Raw genomic sequence first — 20611 nt, 5'->3', positions numbered from 1 at the left:
GCTCATCAGCTTAAACCCTCATCCATGCCTTTGTTACGTCACAACTTGACTATTCCAACACTCACCTGGCCGGCCTTCCATGCTCTACTCTCTGTAAACTTGTCATCCAAAGCTCTGCTAGCCACGTCCTAACTTGCACCCAAGTCCTGTTTCTCCCATCACCTTGTGCTCACTGACATACATTGGCTCCCGGTTAAGCAACGCCTTGATTTAAAAAAAAAATTCTCATCCTTGTTTTCAAATCCCTTCATGGCCTCGCCCCTCTGTAATCTCCTCCATCCCCAGAATCCTCCGAGATATCTGTGCTCCTCTAATTCTGGCTTTTTACACATCCCCGATTTCAATCACTTCACCATTGGTGGCCGTGCCTTCAGCTGCCAACGCCCTAAACTCTGGAATTCCCTCCTTCAACCTCGCTGCTTCTCTACCTCTCTCCTCCTTTTAAGATGCTCCTTAAAACCTACCTCTTTGACCAAGTCTGCTGTAATATCTCCTTATGTGGCTGTCAAATTTTCTTTTATAATGCTCTGGTGAAGCTCCTTGGGACATTTTATTACGTTAAAAGCGTTCTACAAATACAAGTTGTTGTTGGTACGATATGGCATGTTGTCTGCTTAAAGTTTAAAGTATTTTAATCAGTCCTAATATAAAACCTACCACTCAAATTATTTTCAAGGAAACCGATGTTCATTAATTATATTGGTTTATTATGGGGGAAATGTTAACATAGGTGGGGGTGGGGGGGTTAAATGGGGAAAAATTGGAAGCGCGTCGGGAAGCCAGCTCCGACCTGCCAACCTCCGGGTTTTACTTAAGGTGGGATAAGGGGTGGGCAGCCTGTTCCCAGGATGCGGATTGGACATTCAATATGATAATGAGGCTGAAAGCCGCCGCTTTATCCTGCTTTTCAGGTTTTACTCTGGCTGTCTGGGAATCCTGGCAGCTGCAGCAAGGCAAGGACATCCTCGGGGAGCACTCTTTGTGGGCTGGGAGAAGCAGAAGTGCTTCCTCCCAGCCCCTAGAGCGTCTTCGCCATCAAACCACACCTGGGGTCAGGGATCGGAGTTAAATTTCCACAGTGTGCGGGTAAACACAGATTTCCGGGTTTCCCATGTGCTACCACCATCCCAACTCTTAGGTCTGCACATAAAATAAAATCCAGCTCCCATTTCAATGTCTAATCAAACTTTCCAACTGTGGGTTTGATATTATCACTGTGGTACACAGTGATGTACATAGCCAGCAAATTGGAACAGCTAAAACTTGGAACCTACCTTTTCATAAATATATAATTTGCAGTAGTATTCCTGGTAGTGTGGGTTGTAGTGAAGAACCTTGAATTTGAAAAGGCCAGGATCACCGATGCTCCAAGCAGCTCTGCTTCCCAAATTGCTGTAAGTTTTGCTATATAAATATAAATAAGATGAAATCAAAGTATTACATTAAAATAACAGATTGTAATGGGGACTGAATTATATCTGTGCACCCTCTAACCTCAGTTCACTATACATGAGCACGTGCAACATCATAGGAGATTGACTAGTAATATATTAAAATTGACACATATAATTGCATGCTCTATTTTAGAGACAGACGAACCTCTCGGGGATTTTCCAGTGTTAACCTACCAACAGTTGGCTGTCACTAATCCTCGTCTTGCCTGTAGGATTTCCTATTGTAAAGTGTATAATTTGTTGTCATGGTCCCAGTCTTGGCATCAGGTCCAGCTCGTCCACTAGATGGGGCTTCAGAGCCATCACATCCACACATCGCAACCAACATTACAGCTGCCCAGCCTACGTCGTAAATATCAGACCAGACCTCTGGCCGAATAGCTGTTGGCCACTAGCCTCGCGTCCTACCTCTCGCTGCTCCCGTTGATTGGGTCTCCCTATTGTTAACCCAGATTGCATTGCCCACCTGCTCCACTTCTGCTGCAGTGCAAACTCTTGAGTCATTAAGTAAATGGAATCCAATGAATTCATTTAATAATGTATGGATGAGTGAACTTAATCCAGAAAATTAATTACATAATATTGTGGTCAATCAGTATAATCTGGCAAATTACTCGACGCATTTTTAATCCAAAATTTTGCTGCAGTCCTAGAAACTTAATAAAACAGATTTTGTAATCTATTTCTTTTGTCAAAATATCAGGCCTGGAAAGAAAACCAATTTATCAATTAATTTAAAATTTGAAATTCAAACCAACTTTTTACTGCAAACTTAGCTACTGAACATAAAAAGAGCAGGATTAGGCCATTTGGCCCCTTGAGCCTGCTCCACCATTCAATAAGATCAAGACAGATCTGATCTTGGCCTCAACTCCACTTCTGCTCCCCATAACCCTTGATTCCTTTATTGTTCAAAAATCTGTCTATCTCCACCTTAAATATATTCAATGACCCAGCCTCCACAGCTCTCTGGGGTAGAGAATTCAAAGATTCACGACCATCTGAGAGAAGAAATTCCTCCTCATTTCGGTTTTAAATGGGCAACCCCTTATTCTGAAACTATGCTCCCTAGTTCTAGATTCCCCCACGAAGGGAAACATCCTCTCTGCACCTACCCCGTCAAGCCCCCTCAGAATCTTATATATTTCAATAAGATCACCGCTCATTCTTCTAAACTCCAATGAGCATAGGCGCAACCTTTCTTCATAAGTCAAGCCCCTATCTCAGGAATCAACCTGTACAGTTGAAGCAGGACATTTCTGCTTTTATACTCTATCCCCCTTGCAATAAAGACCAACATTCCATTTGTCTCCTAATTACTTGCTGTACCTACATGCTAACTTTTTGTGTATCATGTACAAGGACCCCCAGATCCCTCTGCTTTTTTATTTTTCCTACCAAAGTGGAACCTCACATTTTCCCACATTATACTCCTGCCAAATTTTTGCCCACACGTTTAGCCTATCTATATCTCTTTGCAGATTCTTTGTGTGCTCCTCACAACTTTCTTTCCCACCTATCTCTATCATCAGCAAATTTGGCTACATTACACTCGGTCCCTTCATCCAAGTCATTAATATAGATTGTAAATAGTTGAGGCCCCAGCACTGATGCCTTCGGCGCTATGCAAATGCCAATTGTGCTCGAAGCATAATGGTTTATTGAGGTTAGTCAAATTTAACTTTGCATATATTTTCACTAGAGAAAAAGTATTTGGCAGTTGAATTCAGGGGCTTGGACTAGATGATCATAGGGACGAAGTTACATTCCACCATTTTGTGGTATATTTGTACTCCAGTGCATTTTGCGGTCCTCTTTTTCCATTTTAAAACATTTGATTTTGCATTAACTAATCTGCGGTAAATTTTTGAGCTTCAGGCTGATTATTGCAAACTAATAGACAAATTTGCTACTGAATCTTTTTGGGTTTCACTAACAGGATATCTAATAAACACAACATTCAAAAAAAGAAAGGCAATTGATGCAGGAGTTGGCCTGGTATTTTGTGCTGAATAGAGCTGTACTTAAGATACTAGACAATACAGAACAATAAAGGGCTACTGGAATTTAAAGGAGACAGTTGTTCAAGCTGCCTTTTTGATTATATTTGCATTTGAAATGCCTGATATATTCATGCAATAGTAAGTGTCAAGAATGTAAAGGTCTATAATCCATACACTATATATGCATGTGCCTTACACTTGGGATAGTAGTTTTCGTTGAAGTGTGGTGGAATTCAGCCTCCAGCTATTCACACATGTCATATAAATGACAAAAGAAAATTAGAACGGCCTTTTTAATATCCCAGTCTCATGTACTCCACCTTTTTTGATCTGGGTTATCCGAGCAGTTACTTCCCATGAATTACTTGTCTGTTTTAGATGCATAGAAGGGTTTTCAAATGAAACCATTGGGACATACCAATTTCTTTTGTTGGAACGGATTATCGTCCTGTGCAAATGAAATATTTTTCTGCTGTCTAGGAAATGTTAATAACTAGAGTAAGCAATGATGAAATGAATGTGTGGTGATTAAACAGTATTTGGAGTTAAAGGAGCAATAAGATTGACAGCTAATGAAAATGTTTTTTAAGCTACTTTTTGCTAAATATCAGTGCGATTTTCATTACTGGTTTGGTTTTATATAGTTGTGATTTATGGCTTTAGTGAATTTTACAAAACAGACTGCTAATTATTGCTTTCTCTGTTGCATTATTTCATTTTTGCAGAAACTAGTAAAAATGTACCCCCGGTCCCTAAAGCTGTAGTTAACAAATCTAATGAGGATGTAATACAGACACTGGAGGTGAGAAGCACAATTACATATGATTCATTTTAGATGCGAGTCTGATTTACAAATTTTATATCTGGATTTCATCTGTTGATGCTACCAATTCAGTAACTTGGAGTATTTGAAAAATAGATAGACATGATAGTTCAGTGATGAATTTAATTAAGTGATTTTAAAAAAGCTGATCTTTGCAGTTACCTGCAAAATTAAGTTCAGTAAATTGCAGTGGATAAGATGGACTGTTGAACTAAACAGTAGTGTCGTGGTTATATTACTTGACTAGTAATCCAAAGACCGGGGATAATCTGCCAGGGTAAGTTCAGATCCCACCATGTTAGTTTGTGAATTTCAGTTTAATCCAATCTGGAAATAAAAATACTATCAGTAAAAGTGACCATTGTCATAAAAACCTAATTGTTTCGCTAATGTCCGTTTTAGGGAAGAAAACTTGCCATCCATACCTGATCTGATCTATATGTGACTCCAGTCCCACACCAATGTGTCTCATAATATTGTTTTAATTCAGATAAGTCTCTGAGCACCACCTATTGTGATTTAAAAACTTTCTTTCTATGGCTGTATAGTCTACTCTTAATTCAAAGTCGTTTAATTTGAATTATCTGATCACTTGATTTTTTTCAAGCACAAAATTAATTAATAAGGCCATCCCTTATTTTCTTCTATAACTATATATTTAGTTCCCAGTTTTATCTTGACTGAAGCCAAATTTCATCAAAGCTAAACCATATCTACCCGCTCCTCGTTCTACCTCGTCGCTCTAGTTTCCTGACAATTTCAAATGCTTTGCAAGTTTACATGTAGTCACAAATTCCTGACTTTCAGATTCCTTGGTATCCTGTTTCCTTTGTTTTCTTATTTCATTCACTATCTTTCCTGTTAGCCTATCTTCTATCTGGCCAAAGGTAGATGACTCTATACTGCTTCCTAAGCTTACTATTTTAGTCTGTTTTTCTCTACTTATTTTAACTCCTTTCCCATAAACTTTTAAGAATTGCCACTTCCCATTAGTTTAAACCTATGGCTTTATTTGTGTCTGTGAAGAAGAACATAAGAAATAGGAACAGGTGTAGGTCATTTGGCCCCTCGAGCCTGCTCTTCCATTCAATAAGATCATGGCTGATCTGATCATGGACTCCGCTCCACATCCCTGCCCGCTTCCCATAACCCTTTACTCCCATATCGCTCAAAAATCTGTCTATCTCCGCCTTAAATATGTTCAATGATCCAGCCTCCACTGCTCTCTGGGGCAGAGAATTCCATAGATTTACAACCCTCCTGAGAGAAGAAATTTCTCCTCATCTCAGTTTTAAATGGGCGGCCCCTTATTCAATCTTCCCTAGTTTTAATTCCCCCAAGAGTGGAAATATCCTTTCTGCATCCACCTTGTCGAGCCCCCTCGTTATCTTGTATGTTTCGATAAAATCACCTCTCATTCTTCTGAACTCCAATGTGTATAGGCCCAACCTACTCAACCTATCCTCATAAGTCAACCCCCTCAACTGCGGAATCAACCTATTGAACCTCCTCTGAACAGCCTCCAATGCAAGTATATCCTTCCTCAAATATGGGGACCAAAACTATATGCAGTACTCCAGGTGTGGCCTTACCAATACCCTGTATAACTGTAGCAAGACTTCCCTGCTTTTATACTCCATCCCCTTTGAAATAAAGACCAACATTCCATTTGCCTTCCTGATTACTTGCTGTACCTGCATACTAACTTTTTGTGTTTCATGCACAAGGATCCCCAGGTCCCTCTGTACTGCAGCACTTTACAATTTTTCTCCATTTAAATTATAATTTGCTTTTCTATTATTTCTGCCAAAGTGGATAACCTTGCATTTTCCTACATTATACTCCATCTGGCAAATTTTTGCCCACTCACTTAGCCTGTCTACATATCCTTTTGCAGATTTTTTGTGTCCTCCTCACTACTTGTTTTCTCATCCATCTTTGTATCATCAGCAAACTTGCCAACATTACACTCAGTCCCTTCATCCAAGTCATTAACATAGATTGTAAATAGTTGAGGACCCAGCACTAATCCCTGCTTGGCACCCCACTAGTCACTGTTTGCCAACTGGAAAATGACCTATTTATCCCGAGTCTGTTTTCTGTTAGTTAGCCAATCCTCAATCCATGCTAATATATTACCCCCAACCCCGTGAACTTTTATCTTGTGCAGCAACCTCTTATGTGGCACCTTATCGAAAGCCTTTTGGAAATCCATATACACCACATCCACTGGTTCCCCTTTATCCACCCTGCTCGTTACATTCTCAAAGAACTTCAGCAAATTTGTCAAACGTGATTTCCCTTTCATAAAACCATGCTGACTCTGCTTGATTGAATCATGCTTTTCCAAATTTCCTGCTACTGCTTCATTAATAATGGACTCCAGCATTTTCCCAACGATGGATGTTAGGCTAACTGGTTTATACTTTCCTGCTTTTTGTCTGCCTCCTTTTGTAAATAGCAGCATTACATTTGCGGTTTTCCAATCCGCGGGGACCGCACCAGAATCCAGGGAATTTTCATAGATTACAACCAATTCATCCACTAACTCTGCAGGCACTTCTTTTAAGACCTTAGGGTGTAAGCCATCAAGTCCAGAGGACTTGTCCGCCTTTAGTCCCATTATTTTACCGCGTACTACTTCATTAGTAGTGATTGTGTTCTTAGAAACATAGCAAATAGGTGCAGGAGTAGGCCATTCGGCCCTTTGAGCCGGCACCACCATTCAATATGATCATGGCCCATTTTTGCAACTTCAGTACCCCATTTCTGCTTTCTCTCCATACCCTTGATCCTTTTAGCCGTAAGGGCCACATCTAACTCCCTTTTGAACATATCTAATGAACTGGCCTCAACAGCTTTCTGTGGGTGAGAATTCCACAGGTTCACAATTCTCTGAGTGAAGAAGTTTCTCCGCATCTCGGTCCTAAATGGCTTACCCCTTACTCTTAGATTGTGACCCCTGGTTCTGGACTTCCCCAACATCGAGAACATTCTTCCTGCATCTAATCTGTCCAATCCGGTCAGAATTTTTATATGTTTCTGTGAGATCCCCTCTCATTCTTCTAAATTCCAGTGAATATAAGCCTAGTCGATCCATTCTTTCTTCATATGTCAGTTCTGCCATCCCGGGAATCAGTCTGGTGAACCTTCACTGCACTCCCTCAATAGCAAGAATGTCCTTCCTCAAATTAGGAGACCAAAACTGTAGACAATATTCAAGGTGAGGCCTCACAAAGGCCCTGTACAACTGCAGTAAGACCTCCCTGCTCCTGTACTCAAATCCTCTCGCTATGAAGGCTAAAATGCCATTTGCTGCCTTCACCGCCTGCTGTACCTGCATGCAAACTTTCAATGACTGGTGTACCATGACAACCAGGTCTCATTGCACCTCCCCTTTTCCTAATCTGTCACAATTCAGATAATAATCTGCTTTCCTGCTTTTTTGCCACCAAAGTGGATAACCTCACATTTATCCACATTATACTGCATCTGCTATACATTTGCCCACTCACCTAACCTGTCCAAGTCACTCTGCAGCCTCTTAGCATCCTCCTCGCAGCTCACATTGCCACCCAGCTTAGTGTCATCTGCAAACTTGGAGATATTACACTCAATTCCTTTGTCTACATCATTCATGTATATTGTAAATAGCTGGGGTCCCAGCACTGAACCTTGAAGTACCCCATTAGTCACTGTCTGCTGTTCTGAAAAGGACCCGTTTATTTCTACTCTTTGCTTCCTGTCTGCCAACCAGTTCTCTATCCAGGTCAATACATTATCCCCAATACCATGTGCTTTAATTTTGCACACTAATCTCTTGTGTGGGACCTTGCCAAAAGTATTTTGAAAGTCCAAATACACCACATCCACTGGTTCTCCCTTGTCCACTCTACTAGTTACATCCTCAAAAAATTCTAGAAGATTTGTCCAGCATGATTTCCCTTTCATAAATCATGCTGATTTGGACCGATCCTGTCACTGCTTTCCAAACGCGCTGCTATTATACCTTTAATAATTGATTCCAATATTTTCCCCATTACTGATGTCAGGCTAACCGGTCTATAATTCCCTTTTTTCTCTCTCCCTCCTTTTTTAAAAAGTGGGGTTACATCAGCTACCCTTCAATCCATAGGAACTGATCCAGACTCTCTAGAATGTTGGAAAATGACCACCAATGCATCCACTATTTCAAGGGCCACTTCCTTAAGTACTCTGGGATGCAGACTATCAGGCCCTGGGGATTTATCGGCCTTCAGTCCCATCAATTTCCTTAACACAATTTCCTGACTAATAAGGATTTCCTTCAGTTACTCCTTCTCGCTAGACCCTCGGTCCCGTAGTATTTCCGGAAGGTTATTTGTATTATCCTTAGTGAAGATAGAACTAAAGTACTTGTTCAGTTGGTCTGCCATTTCTTTGTTCCCCATTTATAAATTCACCTGATCCTGACTGCAAGGGACCTACATTTGTCTTCACTAATCGTTTTCTCTTCACATACCTATAGAAGCTTTTGCAGTCAGTTTTTATGTTCCCTGCAAGCTTACACTCATTCTCTATTTTCCCCCTCCTAATTAAACCCTTTATCCTCCTCTGCTGAATTCTAAATTTCTCTCATTCCTCAGGTTTGCTGCTTTTTCTGGCCAATTTATATGCCTCTTCCTTGGATTTAACACTCTCCCTAATTTCCCTTGTTAGCCACGGTTGAGCCACCTTCCCCGTATTATTTTTAAGCCAGACAGGGATGTGCAATTGTTGAAGTTCATCCATGTGATCTTTAAATGTCTGCCATTGCCTATCCACCGTCAACCCTTTAAGTATCATTCACCAGTCTATCCTAGCCAATTCACGTCTCATACCATCGAAGTTACCTTTCTTTAAGTTCCGGACTCTCGTCTCTGAATTAACTGTGTCACTCTCCATCTTAATGAAGAATTCTACCATATTATGGTCACTCTTCCCCAAGGGGCCTCGCACAACAAGATTGTTAATTAATCCTCTCTCGTTACACAACGCGCAGTATAGGATGGCTAGCTCTCGAGTTGGTTCCTCGACGTTTTGGAAAACCATCCCTTATACTCTCCAGGAAATCTTCCTCCACCGTATTGCTACCAGTTTAGTTAGCCCAATCTATATGCAGATTAAAGTCACCCATGATAACTTCTATACCTTTATTGCACACATCCCTAATTTCCTGTTTGATGCCATCCCCAATCTACTACTGTTTTGTGGTCTGTACACAACTCCCACTAGCGTTTTCTGCCCTTTGGTGTTCCACAGCTCTACCCGTTCAGATTCCATATCATCTAAGCTAATGTCCTTTCTTACTATTGCGTTAATCTCCTCTTTAACCAGCAATGCTACCCCACCTCCTTTTCCTTTCTGTCTATCCTTCCTGAATATTAAATACCCCTGGATGTTGAGTTCCCAGCCTTGGTCACCCTGGAGCCATGTCTCCATAATCCCAATTACATCATATCCGTTAACAGCTATCTGCGTAGTTAATTCATCCACCTTATTACGAATGTTCCTCGCATTGAGACACAGAGCCTTCAGGCTTGTTTTTTTAACACTTTGTCCTTTTAGAATTATGTTGTAATGTGGCCCTTTTTGATGTTTCCCTTGATTTCTCTGCCCTCCACTTTTCCTTGTCTCATTTCTACCTTTTGCTTCTGCCTCCATTTTACTTCCCTCTGTCTCCCTGCATAGATTCCCATCCCCCTGCCATATTAGTTTAAACCCTCCCCAACACGACTAGCAAACACTCCTCCTTCGGATATTGGTTCCAGTCCTGCCCAGGTGCAGACCGTCTGGTTTGTACTGGTCCCACCTCTCAGAACCAGTTCCAATGTCCCAGGAATTTGAATCCCTCCCTCTTGCACCATTCCTCAAGCCATGTATTCATCTTAACTATCCTGCTATTTGTACTCTGACTAGCACATGGCACTGGTAGCAATCCTGAGATTACTACCTTTGAGGTCCTACTTTTTAATTTAACTCCTAGCTCCCTCAATTCAGCTTATAGGATCTCATCCCATTTTTTACCTATATGCACCACGACAACTGGCTGTTCACCCTCCCCCTCCAGAATACCCTGCAGCCGCTCCGAGACATCCTTGACCCTTGCACCAGGGAGGCAACATACCATCCTGGAGTCTCGATTGCGGCCACAGAAGCACCTATCTATTCCCCTTACAATAGAATCCCCGACCACTATAGCTCTCCCACCCTTTTTCCTGCCCTCCTGTGCAGCAGAGCCACTCATGGTGCCTTGAACTTGGAACTTGGCTGCTGCTGCCTTCCTCTGATGAGTCATCTCCCCAACAGTACCCAAAACAATATATCTGTTTTGGAGGGAGATGACTGCAGGGGACCCCTGCACTACCTTACTTCCACTGCTCTGCCTGATGGTTACCCATTCCCTATCTGCCTGTGTAAGCTTTACCTGCGGTGTGACCAACTCACTAAACGTGCTATTCACGACATTCTCAGCATCGCAGATGCTCCAGTGTGAGTCCATGTGCAGCTCCAGTGCCGCAGTGCGGTCTGCGCCCACAATAGTTAGGGACACTGGAAGCATCCCTGACTTCCCACATAGCACAGGAGGAGCATAACACGGGTCTGGGCTCTCCTGCCATGACTTAACCCTTAAATTAACTTAATTTGGCAATGATGCCAAAGGTTACCTACTGATGAGAAAAGAAAACGAAAAAGATTAAATACTTAACAATCCATCAGCCAATCACTTACCCGCTTGGCTGTGACATCACACTTCAATTTCTTATTACTTCTTTGTTTACTTTTGTCCCTGCACCAGCTAGCTGCTCCGACTGCCCGAACTCCTGGCCTTTTATAGGCCTCGATCCTCGACCTCCCGCTGCTCCCGACTGCTGCTCCGACTGCCCGAACTCCTGGCATTTTATAGGCCTCGATCCTAGACCTTCCGCTGCTCCGACTGCCCGAACTTTGGCCTTTTATAAGCCTCGATCCTCGACCTCCCGTTGCTCACAACTGCCCTCCCTATAGCCCCTTGATTATCCACTATTGGGATGTTTTTAGTGTCTTATACTGTGAAGACCGATACAAAATATTTGCTCAAAGTCTGCCATTTCCCTGTTCTCCATTATTAATTCCCCAGTCTCATCCTCTAGGGGACCAACATTTACTTTAGCCACTCTTTTCCTTTTTTATGTACCTGTAGAAACTCTTCATATCTGTTTTTAAATTTCATGCTAGTTTACTTTCATAATCTATCTTCCCCCTCTATCATTTTTTTAGTCACTCTTTGCTGGCTTTTAAATATTTCCCAATCCTCTGGCCTCCCAGAATCTTATTTTATCTGTAAATGTTACCCTTTGCCCAAGAACTTGTTTCAATGCCCTAGAACTATGAAATATCATCTGTTAAACTGTATTTACCATGTCTAATTGTGGTTCTTCATAACTGACTTAACACTAGTACCAGAAATAATCTTAAGTTTAGTACCCTTGAGGTCCTGCTTTACCTAACTCGCCAAACTCCCTTTGCAAGATTTGTATTCTTTTTTTTTTTCCCTACATTATTGGTTCTGAAATAAACTTTGAATTTAAATTGCTTACTCCTCGCTCCCTTTCTCTTCCCCCCCGCTCCCCCCTCCCACCAGAAGCTTTTCCATGCGCTCTATTTTATCCTTTACCCTGGCACCTGGGAGGCATCAGACTACTCCCAGTCATGGCTGCAGAAAAGGCTATACATTCCTCTAATTACTTTTCAACCCCTAACTGCTTCTTGCCCATCTTCATCATGATCACTTCTTCATTCTGGTAGCCACTTGCTCCATGGATGTTCTGTTGAGTTAATTAATTTGCAGGAAACTCGGTGCTTGACTTTAAACAGCAGCCATACCATTTCCAGTAAACAATAGTATGAGTAATAGGTACTCTACTGCTTGTGAAGCATGTGATCTAGCACTGGAGCCCCATAGAGTCCATGTCTGTTTTTGCTTAAATTCTGCACCCTACATATTTGAATTAGTTGTCTATGTTCTCTGAATGCTACATGTCCACATGGTGGTCTTCTATATTGTTAATGCCCTACAAACGGCATACTTCTGGTTAAAGGGTCTTGTGGTAGTTGGCTTATTGTATGGAATTTGCAATATTCTATTGGTGTTATTTTTTACATAGAAACATAGAAAATAGGTGCAGGAGTAGGCCATTCGGCCTTTCGAGCCTGCACCGCCATTCAATAAGATCATGGCTGATCATTCCTTCAGTACCCCTTTCCTGCTTTCTCCCCATACCCCTTGATCCCTTTAGCCGTAAAGGCCATATCTAACTCCCTCTTGAATATATCCAATAAACTGCCATCAACAACTCTTTGCGGTAGGGAATGCCACAGGTTAACAACTCTCTGAGTGAAGAAGTTTCTCCTTATCTCAGTCCTAAATGGCTTACCCCTTATCCTTAGACTGTGTCCCCTGGTTCTGGACTTCCCCAACACCAGAAACATTCTTTCTGCATCTAACCTGTCCAGTCCCGTCAGAATTTTATATGTTTCTAAGAGATTCCCTCTCATTCTTCTAAACTCCAGTGAATACAGGCCCAGTCAATCCAGTCTCTCCTCATATGTCAGTGCAGCCATCCCGGGAATCAGTCTGGTGATCCTTTGCTGCACTCCCTCAATAGCAAGAACATCCTTCCTCAGATTAGGAGACCAAAACTGAACACAATATTCCAGGTGAGGCCTCGTCAAGGCCCTGTACAACTGCAGTAAGACCTCCCTGCTCCTATACTCAATTCCCCTAGCTATGAAGGCCAACATGCCATTTGCCGCCTTCACCTCCTGCTGTACCTGCATGCCAACTTTCAATGACTGATGTACCATGACGCCCAGGTCTCGTTGCACCTCCCCTTTTCCTAATCTGCCACCATTCAGATAATATTCTGCCTTCGTGTTTTTGCCCCCAAAGTGGATAACCTCATATTTATCCACATTATACTGCATCTACCATGCATTTGCCCACTCACCTAACCTGTCCAAGTCACCCTGCAGCCTCTTAGCATCCTCCTCACAGCTCACACCGCCACCCAGTTTAGTGTCAACTGCAAACTTTGAGATATTACACTCAATTCCTTCATCTAAATCATTACTGTATATTGTAAATAGCTGGGGTCCCAGCATTGAGCCCTGTGGCACCCCACTAGTCACTGCCTACCATTCTGAAAAGGATCCGTTTATCCCGACTCTCTGCTTCCTGTCTGCCAACCAGTTCTCTATCCATGTCAGTACATTACTCCCAATACCACGCTTTAATTTTGCACACGAATCTCTTGTGTGGGACCTTGTCAAAAGCCTTTTGAAAGTCCAAATACACCACAACCACTGGTTCTCCCTTGTCCACTCTACTAGTTACATCCTCAAAAAATTCCAGAAGATTTTTCAAGCATGATTTCCCTTTCATAAATCCATGCTGACTTGGACCGATCCTGTCACTGCTTTCCAAATGCGCTGCTATTTCATCTTTAATAATTGATTCCAACATTTTCCCCACTACCGATGTCGGGCTAACCAATCAATAATTCCCTGTATTCTCTCTACCTTCTTTTTTAAAAGGTGATGTTATATTAGCTACCCTCCAGTCCATAAGAACTGATCCAGAGTCGATAGACTGTTGGAAAATGATCACCAATGCATCCCCACTAGTTCTAGGGCTACTTCCTTAAGTACTCTGGGATGCAGACTATCAGGCTCCGGGGATTTATCGGCCTTCAATCCCATCAATTTCCCTAACACAATTTCCCACCTAATAAGGATATCTTTCAGTTTCTCCTTCTCACTAGACCCTCGGTCCCCTAGTATTTCCGGAAGGCTATTTGTGTCTTCCTTCTTGAAGACAGAACCAAAGTATTTGTTCAACTGGTCTGCCATTTCTTTGTTCCCCATTATAAATTCACCTGAATCTGACTGCAAGGGACCTACGTTTCTCTTCACTAATCGTTTTCTCTTCACATATCTATAGAAGCTTTTGCAGTCAGTTTTTATGTTCCCGGCAAGCTTCCTCTCATACTCCTTTTTTTCCCCCTCCTTTGTTCTCCTCTGCTGAAATTTCTTTGTCCTCCTCTGCTTACAGATTTGAAATTTATAGCTATTAACTCTTGAAGGAAATAAATAAATGATACTTTTATACATAAAAGTATGTCCAATTTTCTTGTGTTTAAGATAATTGTTTTTCTATAGATTCTAGAGAAGAAGGATACAGAAAATAAATCCGATGAAGAAACTGAAGAGAAGGAAAAAGAAAAAAACGAAGAGGAGGATGAAGCTGTGGATGAAGAATATGATGAGGAGGAATGTGAAGAGGTATAGTGTTTAGTATTTCCAGGGATTGTTCAGAAACAATGGGGGGTGGTAAATTGATGACTTGTTTTGTTAATATATCTGCTATATATGTATTGCTGATCAGAAAAGTGCTTCATCTGAAAATACAGATCAAAAACAATGCTTGGCTATAACGTAAAAGTGAATTCTAGGAGATTTATGGTTCTTGGTTAAAAGATATGCATTTCCTGCTGGTGGTTTCCTCATGGCATTCTTTCTTCTTGGGCAGTCCCCTGGAGTCGAGGATGGCTTGCTTCCACACTAAAATGAGTTTGAAGGTGACTGATGTGAGATCTACAGTCTCTCACAGGTGTAGAGAAGGTGGTTGGAGGGACGGGATGATGGGGTGCCTGATTTGTCATACGCTCCTTCTGCTTTTTGTACTTGGCTTCTGTGTGCTCCTGGCGAAGAGTCTCTAAGTGTTTGGTGCCTTCCCGGATGCTCCTCCTCCAGTTTGAGCGGTCTTGGGCCAGGGATTTTCAAGAGTCGGTGGGAATGTTGCATTTTTTTCAAGGAGGCTTTAAGGGTTTCCTTGAAGCGTTTTCTCTGCCCTCCTGGGACTCGCCTGCCATGACGTAGCTCGGAGTAGAGTGCTTGTTTTGGGAGCCTGTCCACATGCCTGATGCTAATGTGGCCCGCCCACCGGAGCTGGTCGAGTGTGGTCAGTGCCTCGATGCTGGGGATGTTGGCCTGAGCGAGAACGCTGATGCTGGTGTGCCTATCCTGCCAATGAATTTGCAGGATTTTGCGGAGACAGCGTCGGTGGTGGTACTTCAGTGCTTTGCGGTGCCTACTGTACATAGTCCATGTCTCTGAAGCATATAGGAGGGGGAGTATGAGCTTGGTGCCGGGTTTGAGATCCCGGTCTTCGAACATTTTCTCTTCAGGCAGCCAAAGGCTGCACTGGCACACTGAAGGCAGTGTTGGACTTTGCCATCGATGTGTGCCCTTGCTGATAGTAGGCTCCCAAGGTATAGGAAGTGGTCCTCATTGTCCAAGGTCTCATTGTGGATCTTGATAACCGGGGAGCAGTACAGTGGCGGAGGCATGTTAGTAGAGGACCTTTGTCTTACTGATGTTTAATGTGAGGCCCTGACTCTCGTACGCATCAGTGAAGGTGTCAATGAAAGTTTGGAATTCGGACTCTGAGTGTGCACAAACACGAGCGTCATCTGCATATTGTAATTAAATGACGGAGGTTGGAGCAACTTGGATCTGGATTGGAGGCATCGGAGTTTGAACAATTTCCCACTTGTCCTGTAGATTAACTCCACTCCAGCAGGGAGCTTGTTACGAATGAGATGAAGCATTGTCGCGAGGAAGATTGAGCAGAATGTTGGTGCGATGACACAACCTTGCTTGACCCCGGTCTGCACTTGTATTGGGTCTGTGATGGATCCGTTGATAAGAATCACGTCTTGTATGTCATCGTGAAGCAGGGGAAGGATGGTGATGAATTTTTGAGGACAGCCACATTTGAGAAGGACACTCCATAATCCCTCACGGTTGACACATTGAAGGCCTTTGTGAGGTCAAAGAAAGCCATGTAGAGGTTGATGCTGCTTTCTACATTTTTCTTGGATTTGTCGTGCGGTGAAGATCATGTCCATTGTGCCCCACACTGGACGGAATCCGCATTGCGACTCTGGGAGGAGCTCTTCAGCCACTGGGAGGAGACGGCGATGATTTTCCCTGCGGCTGATAGCAGGGAAACTCCTCTGTAGTTACCGCAGTCAGACTTATCTCCTTTCTTATTCTTAAAGATGGTCATGATTATGGCGTCTGATATCCCCTGGCATGCTCGCCTCCTTCCAGATAAGAGAGATGAGGTCATGGAGTACTTCTCTGCCATGCTTTAGTACTTTGGCGGGGATTCCATCTGATCCTGAGGCCTTGTTGTTTTTCTGTTGTCTGATGGCCTTTTCAACCTCATTCTGGGCATGGTGTTAGTAGCATGGGATTAGTTTACATTTATTGTGAATTGGGAAGTAAACTGAAAAATCATTTTATTTGCTTTTAGGAAAATGACTACATTGCATCGTACTTTGAAGATGGAGATGACTATGGAGCTAGTGATGATAATATGGATGAAGCAACATACTAGCAGTGTCTGGCATTGTATGTAATTAATGTACACAAGTAGTCAACATTCTTATTAGGATTATTTTAACTTTCCTCAGGTCACTACAAGATTTTGTTTTGCACATGCAAAGGAATCCAAATAAGAAATATTGTTTACAAGGAAGATAAATGGCTTCCAACTAAGCTACAATAAGCGTATGTTTGAGCTAGTCACATTGAACTGGTTATTAAAAAGCAAATTACCAGTAACAGATCTTGTTTTAAGTGCACTTGGGCTGGTGGTTACACTAGCGTACTATTTTATGATTATGCAAATCTTGTGAGACCAAAGGTGTTGCAAAAATGAGTTAGAACACAACGTTAGAAGTACGTGTTAAAATATCCTCCTTGCTGGTAATTTATAAGTCAATACTTTTGGGTAGTATTTTTCTTAATGGTTATTGACTGTGATCATTGGCGTTTATTATGAACCCTAAAATCCTGTCAATGGAAGTAGGCTGCTTCATTGCATCTTTGGTGCTAGAATGTGTCGGGTCTCTTTGCTGGTTCTGACTTAAACTAGTATAAATAAATGTTCAAAGCAATAGGTTTGAAAAAAATCGCATTCCTACTGACTGAATTTTTATTTAGGAGCGCTTCAGCTGTTCGCAGTAGGTTTAAAAACTATAATCAAATTGTGGGTATTATATAGAAATGCAATCCTGTTTACAGAAGTCAACTGCCTCCATTGCCCAGGCATGTAATCTACCTCTTAAAAATGATGACTGCACAAGTATATGCCCTTGGGTTCTTCAAACCTCCAGATTCATATGTAACTGTTTGTTTATATATTGCACCAGAGGAGATACAACAATAATACAATGCCTTTGAAACTTTTTAAAAAGAAAGAGGCAGTCCAATTTGGCCAAGAGTGTAGTATGAATATATGTGATAAATACCTACCTTCTGAGCTGTGGTAATTTAAATGAGCCCAAACACCACTAAATCTTGGGAGCAGATTTAAATTTTTCAAATACACCAATATGTGAATAGGAACATGGGAAAATACAGGACAGTGAAGACGATGCAATCTCTGTGTCTGGTCCCAAATACTAATACTTCTCAATTCCCCACTCACTCAAATATATCCATTTCTCCCTTAAATTGTAGTCTCTACACAGTCTATTGCGTATGTTTAGCACACACTCCATAAAGTAGTTAAATCTAAACTCTACACGTTCCCTCTTTTAAACTTAAGCCCATGTCCACTGACAATCTCAAAACATATTGCAGTTTATCTATTCCATTGTGAATCTGGCATGATATCATCTCACTGAGCTTTCTCTTTGCCATAGTAAATAATTACAGGCTCTTCAACCTGTCTGTCTTGGCTTAAGACATCTGAGCTAATATCAATTTGGTTGCCTATTTTATTTTTTGCAGTTCCTCCAATGGCTGCATATCCTTGCTATAGTATGGCGACCTGAATTGTACACCAAGTGTGGGTGTACTAGTGCCTCATCATCATCTTATGGGATACTCATCCCAAGATCCAGTTAGCTTTTCTTACTGCTGTTGCACACTGTTATGTTGGTTTTAGTGAGCTGTCCCATCAAAATGACCAATTCTTTACCTGTATCCTAGACTGATTTAATTTATATTCCCTTCCCAAGTCTTCTTTGCCACATCAGCCCACCTTCCTTATCTATCCCCAGCACTAATTCCTATGACATTACTTTAGTGACCCCTTGCATAGTTGATGCATCTCCATTCACAACCATTATTTATTTTCTCAGATTTAGCCAATATTTATTCCACTTCAGAAGCTTGCCTCCTATTCCATGCCTTCCTGCCTTGTGAATTAATTGCTTTTGTGATACATTATCAAAGCCTTGATGAAATCATACCTACAGAATTTTGTTGTCCAGAAATGAACGTGCGTCTTTCACGTCCCCAGGACGCCCCAAAGCACTTCAGACAATTAAATACTTTTGAAGTGTTATTTTATAGGCAAAGACAGCAAGCTCCCACAAAGAACAAATGAGGTAAATGAGCAAATAATCTGCTTTAGTAGTATGGGATGAGGGATAAATGGTGGTCGTACACTGGGGAAAACCCCCTGCTGAAGTTAAATATCTCTGGCGTCCTCATTCCCTTTTCCTTTATAAACTTAATCATAAACTGTAACTTACTGCTGTTGCGGTTTCCGAGATGTTCTTTGAACTCCTAGTTATTATTTAACATCAGGTACAATATTTTTGACTAGAAGAGGGTATGCTTCAATCAGCCCACTGCCCTCTTCTAACTTAAACCTGCATATAACCACAAAATATTTGAACAACTTTCTAAATGGAAGGACTAAAATTACCCAGACGGATTATAAAAAAAACTTGAAAACAAAAGTGCAGTATTATTTGCCTTAACATTTTTTAATGAGTTTTGTTGTTTGAAGGAGATGACTGTACCATGGCTTACTTGCATTTGATTTTGTATAGTATATGCATACTTTTATGTGCATAATAAATTATTGGTGTTTGCTATAATGTTGGCCAACAGTATGAGATTTCTGCAAATTTTGTAATTTATTTTGAGGATTTAATTTCTAATTTTGTTTTCATGATGTCAACTTAACATAAATATACTAATGCCTCAAAGTGTTGCATTAATAAAGTATTTGGATACTAGATTCTTGGATAACCATTTTGTTGATTTAAGTGGAATCCCAATCATTTTTGGGGGATTTGCCTCACCTTTGTCAGTAGTTCACAAGTTAGACTGTCAGAATTTCAGTTTTATGTCATTATATGTGTTACACTGAAATTGGTTCATTTGCTGCACTTCTGTGCTTGTCAAGATGAGGAATAGCTATTCCTAGAATCATACAGCACCAAATAGGGCTATTTAAGTCCATTGTACCTGTGCCATCTCTTTGAAAGAGATATCTAATTAGTTCCACTCCCCTGCTCTTTCCCATAGCCCTGCATTTTGTTTTCCTTTTCAAGCATATATTGAATTCCCTTTTTGAAAATTACTATTACAAACTTTCACCCCTCAAATGAAATTGACGGGCAGAAAAAGACCATTTGTTCGGCCCTTTAAGGGGCCATTCAAAATACTGCACCTACTTGGTTTTTACATTGAAATGCCAACTGCATGGGTTCCTTTGAGTGCTGCACAGCCACAAAGCTTATAGGAAACATTGATCTCAACACTACAGCTAATGCCCACCCTTAAACTCGCACAGCTGAACACTTGTTAAGCAAAAGGAAGGAACCCACCACCAGTGCTACTTAAAGGGATCATCAACTACTTTCAGGTTAGTTGCTGCTTGATTTCTACTGACTGTTGCTGAGTTTGTAAAAGTGTTTGGTGTTTTGTACAGTTGCTAAACTCTACAGTGAGTGGTGTGGCAGGTACTGAAGGACTTTTTTTATGACTTCAAGGATTCTGCACAGACCATTTGCTCCCAGACATGGGTGGGTGCAGTCGTGGGTATTCCACTTGACCTAGAGTATGACCGGGAGAATGAACCGAGGCATCATGGAGCAGGACAAGCTGCTGGCAGGAGGAGTGGGAGAAGAAGGGCTTTCAGCAGGAGGCCATCATGAGACCCTGCCTCACCCAGCCCCCACGAGGCCGCCATTCGCCTTTCCAAACTCCCCACAACCCCCCTATTCTCTTGCTCCGATACTTCCTCTAGTGCTCCGGCCCTGATCCCTCCTTTCTGTGGCCTAGTGCCGCAGGCCTACCCACCTGCAGCCAGCCAGCCTCACCATCTAGCTGCCAGCCGGTAGGAAACAGGCCTTTTGAAATGCAAATCAAGCCCTCCTGTTAAATTCAGCAGAGCCTGAGGGGAAACCTGTTCTCTCGGGATTCCCGACTGCTTTCTAGCTCCCCGTGCTGCCAATCAA

General features: G+C 41.8%; 1 protein-coding gene across 5 annotated transcripts in view; it reads left to right on the top strand.

Moving 5' to 3' along the window:
- The window catches only part of polr3g (polymerase (RNA) III (DNA directed) polypeptide G), a 39727-nt gene extending 20443 nt beyond the window's left edge, over window positions 1-19284 (top strand). For all 5 annotated transcript variants that reach the window (XM_070885090.1, XM_070885080.1, XM_070885073.1 and 2 more), the window contains 3 exons: window positions 4183-4259; window positions 14499-14621; window positions 16660-19284. In XM_070885090.1, the coding sequence (XP_070741191.1) occupies window positions 4183-4259; window positions 14499-14621; window positions 16660-16743 (284 nt within the window). In that variant the 3' untranslated portion in view covers window positions 16744-19284. The remainder of the gene's footprint in view (window positions 1-4182; window positions 4260-14498; window positions 14622-16659) is intronic.
- The last annotated feature ends 1327 nt before the right edge of the window (window positions 19285-20611 follow it).

Source organism: Pristiophorus japonicus, chromosome 1, assembly GCF_044704955.1.
Source record: "Pristiophorus japonicus isolate sPriJap1 chromosome 1, sPriJap1.hap1, whole genome shotgun sequence".
Classification (NCBI taxonomy): domain Eukaryota; kingdom Metazoa; phylum Chordata; class Chondrichthyes; family Pristiophoridae; genus Pristiophorus; species Pristiophorus japonicus.
The sequence above is the reverse complement of the archived record's forward strand: the minus strand, read 5'-3'. Positions and strand labels throughout refer to the sequence as shown.